This window comes from Acanthisitta chloris, unplaced genomic scaffold (genome assembly GCF_000695815.1).
Source record: "Acanthisitta chloris isolate BGI_N310 unplaced genomic scaffold, ASM69581v1 scaffold31557, whole genome shotgun sequence".
Taxonomy (NCBI): domain Eukaryota; kingdom Metazoa; phylum Chordata; class Aves; order Passeriformes; family Acanthisittidae; genus Acanthisitta; species Acanthisitta chloris.
Window position 1 is genome coordinate 5928 of NW_008684781.1, and position 8279 is coordinate 14206.

The 8279-nt window shown below is 45.2% G+C and overlaps 1 protein-coding gene across 1 annotated transcript in view; it reads right to left on the reverse strand.

The window, feature by feature from the left end:
• The window catches only part of LOC103806760 (unconventional myosin-VIIa-like), a gene marked incomplete at both ends in the record, with an annotated part of 12124 nt that extends 5297 nt beyond the window's left edge, over positions 1 to 6827 (reverse strand). The window contains 9 exons of the mRNA XM_009079467.1: positions 101 to 177; positions 1129 to 1282; positions 2614 to 2727; positions 2817 to 2959; positions 3644 to 3765; positions 4480 to 4664; positions 5664 to 5816; positions 6520 to 6633; positions 6793 to 6827. Of these exons, the coding sequence (XP_009077715.1) occupies positions 101 to 177; positions 1129 to 1282; positions 2614 to 2727; positions 2817 to 2959; positions 3644 to 3765; positions 4480 to 4664; positions 5664 to 5816; positions 6520 to 6633; positions 6793 to 6827 (1097 nt within the window). The remainder of the gene's footprint in view (positions 1 to 100; positions 178 to 1128; positions 1283 to 2613; positions 2728 to 2816; positions 2960 to 3643; positions 3766 to 4479; positions 4665 to 5663; positions 5817 to 6519; positions 6634 to 6792) is intronic.
• Positions 6828 to 8279: the final 1452 nt, after the last annotated feature.

The following is an 8279-nucleotide window of genomic DNA, read 5'->3' on the forward strand; positions in this document are numbered from 1 at the left end:
GCATCCCTACACAAACACTCTGCAGAGATGTGCTCCTTCAGTGTGCTCAGGGAACAAGGGTGAAGGAGAGAACCAGCAGCAGAAGGTGAGAGTCTATTACCTCAAGCAGTTTGGTGGCGATTGAAAAGTGTGGTGAGTCTATCACGTCGGAGCAGTCCAGGTTGTCATACACAGCAGCTGCAATGAGGACACAGTAAGTCTCAGGGGAAGCCATTTCTGCTACACTGGGGGGCTGTGCTGTTAGTGCAGCCCTTTGTCTGTGATCCAGTAGCTCTGGGAATGTGGCAAGGCACTCAGTTCTCTTTGGAAACTCACATTTGATCATTTTACTAAGGAAAGTGCTGATTTCACCCAGGGATCCTGGGACCTACAGGGCCCTCACAACTCCAGAACATCAGGCTAAAAGTAGCAGTCAAACTGACAGGATTATTAATTTTAATTAGTAGCTACTGGGGACATGGGGAAGTGGTATCTGACTCCAGAAAATGCATTTCTGAAAATATTTTTTTCTGTTTATCTGTCTTCTTGGAAATATAGACAACAGAAAGCAATGAGGGAAATCCCTAGTTTTTAGCAGCCAGTGTTACTCCAAAGAATCCAGCTGGCAGCACTGTGTGGGCCCTTTGTATCACAAAGTGAGTTCTTTTCTAAAATGTGAGAGCTTCTGGCATCCAGCTGGTGAGTGTCACACTGCGCCTGTCCATACCGAAACTGCACCAATGCAGGTGAGTGTCCCCCAGACTGTCCCCCAGACCTAGCCAGGAGGATAACTGCTATTATCACAACCACTCTGGCTTGTGTAGCACAACAGTCAGCACATGTCACATGGCATTGTACTCTCTGTTGTTTCAGTTTGTGTGATAAGGGCCTACTGACAATGGTGGTAAGCTGATGGTGTGACAGAAGGATAATAAGATGCTGTTTTTCAAAGCACTAGGCAGGGAGTCACAAATGAGAATTTCATGGTGCTTATCTGCCTGCCCTTACAGCTCTGCTCACCCATTTATACAGGGCACAGCAGCAGCACCTGATCTGTGCAGATGGGAGCAGGAAGCACCTAAAGGACGCACCTTGAGGCCTTTACCATCAAGCCTGAGGAATGGCAAGGACAGGCAATGCTGAGTTTACCTTCAAACTCTACATTCCCTAGGTGCAAGATTGCAGCCAGCAGCTTGCTGATGTCCCAGTGCTCAGAATCTGAGAACATGAGGATCTTCATAGCCGAGCGGATGTGGGCGTAATCCTTCGCGTCGTTCCGGCCATCGCAGGACATGCAGTTGCCCTGCAAGACACCACACCCACAGGTAAGGAAAATCCTCCCTGAACCCACACAGGAAAGAAAGGAACTTGCAGGCTAGGAAATCCTTGTACACAGCGTGGCTACCCTGTGAGTCACTTGCCACAAGACACGAAGTAGAAACCTATTTAGACATTCTATATCATCTGCCCGTGGTTGTTTCTTCCTTCATCTTTACTCTAAAGAAGAACCTGTTAGCAGAGGGCTAAACAATGCATTTCTCCAAGGCTGGACTGAATACTGGGGAAGCCAAAAGGAAAAGCTATGTGGAAAGCTGCTCTGGAGCATAGAAGGACAGGAAGCTTTGACAAGGTTACCATGCCTGTTTCTTTGGTTTCCTCTCTGCCTTGTCAATGGACAATTAAAAGCCCTCATCTCAAATCAAATCAAGTGGGATTGGATCAGGAGAAGGCAAATTTCAAAATACAAGTATTAAGTTCTAGTGGAAAGCAAATGGAAGCATCCAAGGCAGCATCAGAAGAGCCTTGAGCAAAGCCTGCACAGCAGGTCCTAGGATGCTGCTCCTGATAGAAACTATTTTCAGCCCTAATGGAGATGGGGAAATGCCCTTTTTTATCCTTGCTACTTCTGACAAGGGCCTATGTGTGGATTGCACTAATTGCACTCATCAGCTTTTGCTGCAAGATCACTGCCATTTTGAAACTGTTTTCATTACATTTGACAAAATCTCCAGCAACTTTAATAGTTTTGCTTTTGAGCCTCCAGAAACAGATTATAGACTTGATCTAATTTCCTTTGAAACTGGATGCTCAGCTCCCACTAATTTCAGTAGCAGCAGGAGTTAGCTCCATTTTTTCCACAGCTGCCACTGTGGCAACATAAACCCAGACAGGGATATAAACATCAGCTGTTGGAGGTTACATGGAATTCCAGCTGCCTGGATTATGTATGTAAGAGTTATTAGCCACAGGGACTAGGATTCTTGGCACTACTTCTGCTTATTCACTTTCCTCTAAGGTGTACACACCTGATTTGCATTCTTCCCAGCATGAGATCCCTTGCATTCCTCTGAAATCTGAGTGCCTGAGAAAGTGGGGGATATTTCTCATGTACTTTGAGATGTCCTTTATGTCTCTAAGCCTGACTTTAATAGGAAGCTTTGACCTGCCACAAGCTGCCTCCCACTGGTCTCTGAAACAGTCTCTCAGCACTTTTGGTGTTACTGCTTCTGGTGCTCTAAGGAAAGGACTGTTCACACTTGGTAACTACCCACCTGCAGCTCCTAGTGATTGTAACTGCTCACTGGGAGAAGCACAGGGCAGAGGGATAATGGAGAAGAAAGCAGAGACTATTACCATAGTGAGGTAAGTGTACTCTGAAGCAGTGCCCAGATTGAGCATCTTTTTCTGCTCTGTATTCATCCCCATTAGCATGCAGTAGAAGATATGATAGTTCCTCTCCTCTGGAGCCTAAAAAAAAGAGAAATAGGCCAATGGACAGCTTTGTGAGCATAAGCTTGTACCAGGCAGGCAAAGTGTACACCTGGCAGTGCCCTCACCTGCCGGCAAACCCGGGACTTCTCCAGGAGAAACTGCTCTATCCGAGCTCCTTCTATCACACCATTCTGGTTGAAGTGGATATCAATGTATTTCCCAAAGCGGCTGGAATTGTCATTTCGAATTGTCTTGGCATTTCCAAAAGCTGATGGGCAAGGGACAGAGATAGTATCTGGATTACTGCAGTTAATGAACATCAAGTCTATTTTTTTATGCCCTTCTTTTTGGCTGCTGGTATTTCACACGTTGTGTTCCAAATGGCAGTGGGACAGGCACTAGGGAATGACTGGTCTCAGGCTGAAGAGAGAGGCAGGCATACTGGGCATCCAGATAATTAGGTGCTAAAAAAACATTTCCAGATGATCCAAATGTGGTTCTTTATTTGGCCAAGAGAGCTGGGAAAGTCTGAAGACCTCCAGAAGGATTTACTGGGACACATTTTATCCTTCTCCAGAGCAAGACAGGTGTCTCAGGGAGCTCCCTTATAGATATGTTCATGCTTGGCCAGTCACTTTGCCACTATCTAGGGCAAATGCTAAACCAGGGGTCTTTACCTTGGGCTCTGCACTGCCAAGGAATCTTGTGCTCCCAGCAGATCTGGGTTGCAAACTATAGTGGCACCTCCTCCTACAGTGTGGGAGCTGCTGTGGGTTTCATGGGGACGTGGCAGAAAGGTACAGAGAACTACTGCTCTGCATCACCAGTGCTGCAAGGGTTTAGCAGTTATGCAGATAAAATGGTTCAAATGTCTGTTTCTCATTATTTTTATTCTGATACAAAAATCCTGAGATAAATGTGGTGAATTGAGCATGTTTGCTAAATAACCCACCTTCCAGAATGGGGTTGGCCTCTAGGATTTGCTGCTCTATCCAGGAATGTTGGCCACTGACAGCTGCCAAAAACTGTAGTATTAGCTTTGTGCTTTCAGTCTTCCCAGCTCCAGATTCTCCACTGCAGTAAGAAACAAGAGCATTACAGGTTTCCTTTCTCTTTCTCAGCTAGGGTGGCAAAATGGCAGATCAAGTTTAAAAACAAAAAAATCTCACATATTTACTCTGAGTGATAGATCAGACTGTCTTTCATGTGGGGACAGAGAATTTTAGTCTTTCATCATCTTACCTGCTACAACTTAAGTTGTTTTTTTAGACTTAGGCTGAGGACTAAATTCTCCCACCAACTGAACCCAAGAAAATCCATGGAAGAATTTCTGTACCAGTGCAAATGAAATGAGCACTTGCTTTTGTTTAATGCATTATAAGCTTGTCAGTGCTAGTCCTAGCACATCAACTGAGTTGCCTCAGCTATAATCAGATATTATTGCAATGAGACTTTCTGGTTCTTCACACTGATATCAAACAGAAAATGGATTGTTTATAGGATGAAAAAAGCTCCCCTCCATCCTCATGTTAGCAGAGGTTATTTCTCTTGAGAAAATGTCTAGTCTCAGAAAATACATGTAACGTGATTCTGGGAGGAAGCAATGGACTTCAGAAACTCCTTGTTTGTGTTCTGCCTTTTGCAGCCCTAACTGAAAATGGAGTATCAGGGGAGAAAACATTTCCTTCCTGTTGTCTCATCTATGCCCTCCCATTTGGAAAGTCTCCTGTGTCCCCAAAACTATGCTAAGCTTGAGTTCTGCTACTCGCCCTCTCCTGGTCCAGTCACCTGATCACGCAGCACTGGTCTCTCTTATTCCTCTTCATGTTGAAATAGCAGTTGTCTGCAATGGCAAAGACATGAGGTGGAAGCTCTCCAATCCTCTTGTTACAGTACAGTCTGATCTGATCCACTGTGTAGAGGGGCAGCAGCTGGTATGGATTCACTGCTACCAGGATCGATCCTGTGTAAGTCTGGAAAACAGTTATGAGTGCCACCTCTAGCAGCAAACCTGCAAATTAGAATATAACCAAAGCCACTTGCAGTATAAATCTAAACAGAGGGAGGAGGGAAGCCTGGGAGGTCATAGGAGCACTTAGGTGAGGCTGAGAGCCCAGTTCCTCCCTATAAACTGCTGAACATCCCAGGATATGAAGGTTTTTGCCTAAGGAGGAATGTTAGTTATAATTTCCTTGCCAAATCACAGCTGAGTTCTCTGTCTCAAGCTAAATCACAGGAAAGTCCAATTTGACCTGGAATTTTTGTGTTATCGTTAGCTTTTTTGCAGTTGTTTTGTTAAGCTGCTTTTGTGTTCTAGGGCAGATGTAGCTGAAGTTTGCTAATGGGCAAAGTTATGGTTGTGTTATTCATACAGTCATTTGTAAACAGCAGCACCATTGAAATGAAGGAGGCTGATGAAGGCTCTGGAAATCCAAGGCAGTAATGTTTTTCAAGAACTACCTAAGACAGCTGCAGACTGCTGGAGTCTGATATAACATGTCTTGGTACATAACAGGTCTTGGTGCACCTTGGTAGTTATAACTGCAGCATCTATCAAATCAGTCCTTGTTTACACTACCACCTGTGTTGTAAGAGGCAGCTCCTCTCCTGTGTTGTATATAGCATAGGAGACAAAGGATGGAAAAGCCTGATCCTCTGTCACAGCAGCACAAACAGCAACATGGGCTGGATTTAGCTCCCTGTCAGAGGCTGGTGGAAATGAACACTCTAGGAGAAAGTAAGCAAGGTCACTACCCTGCACTGTGCCTGCAAATTCTGCTGTTAGCTCTCTTCTTCACAGCCAAAGCACTCAAATGAAAGGAGAGAAAAACTGTCTTGTGTCCCTTGGCACCCTCAATCAGTAAAGGAAGCAGAGGGTCCTATGTGGGAAAGGCTCACAGGCTGCTCAGGTCACTTGCTAAGTGTGTAGGTTGTTCCTGAAAGTGAGCTGGCCCAGTGGCCTTGGCACTCACGTAAATTTTGTGCTCCTGGTGTCGGATGAAGAGGTTGTGCACCATGCCAGCCTCGTGGAGATCCCCCAGGCGGATCATGTCCTCCACCCCGTGGACAGAGGACGGGTGCATCGGGCGCACCACGTGCATGTTCCGCGCTGTGATCCAGTGCTCCTGCAAAAGACAAGGCCCTGACTTTACTGTGTGGTGCTGTGGCTCAGAGGCAAGTGAAGGAGAACTGGTGAGACCAGAGGAAGCTTCAGTGTCATGTTCTAACAGACAGGTGACCGAACAACAGAAGTTAACTGGTTTGGTGCTCCCCAGGATTTGAAACACTGAATGAAGCTGTTCAAGTGGGCTCTGGTTATCACTGAATTTAAGACTGTTCAGAGTGCAGCTCTGTCAGGTCATCACAGCTACAACATTGTATGGGACCCCCAGCTGACTTTAGCAGGATCACTTTTTCACCTAAAGCCTTACCAAATTTAGGAATTGGAGCCTGTCCATGTCCTTCTTAACTATGCAGATACAACCTCTACCTCAGAAGCTCTGAATCTTCATAGGGCCTGGGGAGGTCAGAGCATCACCCTATGCTTGACTGACTTTTATATTATTTCTTTCAGTATACCCTGCCAGACATTATCAGAGTCAGACCACCTGGCTAGATGGGGCTTTGGTCTGACTCAGCAGGGCCATTCTTTTGTCACTGGTACTTTTAAATGTTATGTTCATTTTTTACAGAAGTTTATCATAGAATCATAGAACTTAGGGGTTGGAATGGACCTCACAGATCATCCAACCCCAACCCTCTGCCCTGGGCAGGGACAACTCCTCACTAGATCAGGTTGCTCAAGGCTTCAGTTATAGCATAGCCCACCTTGCCTTCATCATCCTCCAGCAAGATCCGTCCTGAGTCAGATTCCTTCACTACTGCCCCAATAGGGACATTAAATTCACTGTTTGATTGAGTGTCCAGCCACACATGATCACCCTGGGAAGAAAAAAAGCTACTGTCAGGTACAGTGACATACTTGATGCCTTGTAGCTCAAAGACACAGATCTCAGTCTTCAGTTTTTAGTGATTTTGTTTCTTTAGCAGCAGGCAAACAGTCTCAGACCTTTGAGTTCTACTCCCAGCTCCACAGCTGACCTGGAACATGACTTTGGACAAGTCATCAAACACAGCTGTCTCACAAGAGGAAATGAGGCAACACCTTTTACAAGAACAGCAATCATGAAGCTTTACTACCTCCCAGAGGCTGGCAGGGGGCACAGGCAGCCTCACTGAGCTATTGTATTCTTTCATGAGAGAACATAAAACCAGGAAAAAGGGAAACAAAGAGGTGTACAGACTGGATGCCTGGAAACGTAGAGTGCTCTGTTACAAGGATTTTTATATATATTCTTCCTGCTCTGGCCCACTGACATTCTTTAGCCAGCCCAGCTCTTCACATCTGCAGGGGCTTGGCAGCATTCTGTCATTCTGCAGGGCATGCAAGAACTGCTTTGCTGTCACTGCAGGAAGCCACAGCTGCCCTTTCCCAGGAATGAGCAGCATCTTGGTGTTGCCTGTGCTAGTATCCTGGTTATATTCCCCTACTCCAGGCCCACAGGAACACCTGCTCGTGCTCCAGGCACTAGTACAGATTTGTACAGAAAGATGGAATAAAAACTGAACAAAGTTGTAGGTCAGAACTTCAATCAGCTTTCTAGCTGTGCCTTGTCCTAGACAACTTTTGTTACATACTGTAGCATTTACTGTCAAAGTTTCAATGCTTTTACTGAAGAAAATTTTTCATTTTCCTCTCCAAATACTGGGTGGGTTTACATTTAAAACCGACTAACCAGTGTCAAGCACCTGTAAATATTGTGGGAGGTTATGAAGACTGTTACAAGACTAACAGCCCTCATTTGTGTTCAGTAAAACTCCAGAGGTAATCTGTGTGACTTCAGTGCCACACCTTGTGATAGAGGTCACCTGCTCAACAAGAGCATGGCCAGGTCAGGCAAGGCTTGTCTGCTTCCCTAGTCTAGGAAAGTACCTTGTTGGTACTGGGTTACTGCTACTTTCTTTTTGAGTTAAACCATGATGTTAAGGTCATTTTCTTCTCTTTTGGCCTCAGACTAATCAGTAAATCACAGCAAAGAGTAGGACTTACCTTTCTGAAAAGCACCATTATGTTTCAGATCACTCTATGCAACCTGTAGTACCAAGAATAGAACGTTAGGCCATAAAAGGGCTTTGATCAGAACAGAACAAGGGCTTCCTTCTGGAGTTTCCTGGTAAAACATAACAGCAGCATGCCTTAAAATAATTTTGTTTCTGTATTTTGTTATAGCAGAACTGATCAATAAGCTACACCCAACGTAGAGACAATGACACCATCTACCCAAAGCAAAGAACCTGCAACACTGAGGTCTGAAAAGGATGGTCTGAGTTCTACCACATAACCCTGGAGATGCTCTCAGCCCTGAAGAGGTGACTGTGCACATTTTCTTACTAAATAGCTCCCTCAATCAAATGCTTCCTTCAACCAGATGCTAGACCCATTTACTGTGCACATTTTGTAGCACAGAACCTAGGAACATTTAGCAGTGCAACATGACTGTTTTCTTTCAGGCTGCTTGAGGGTTTTC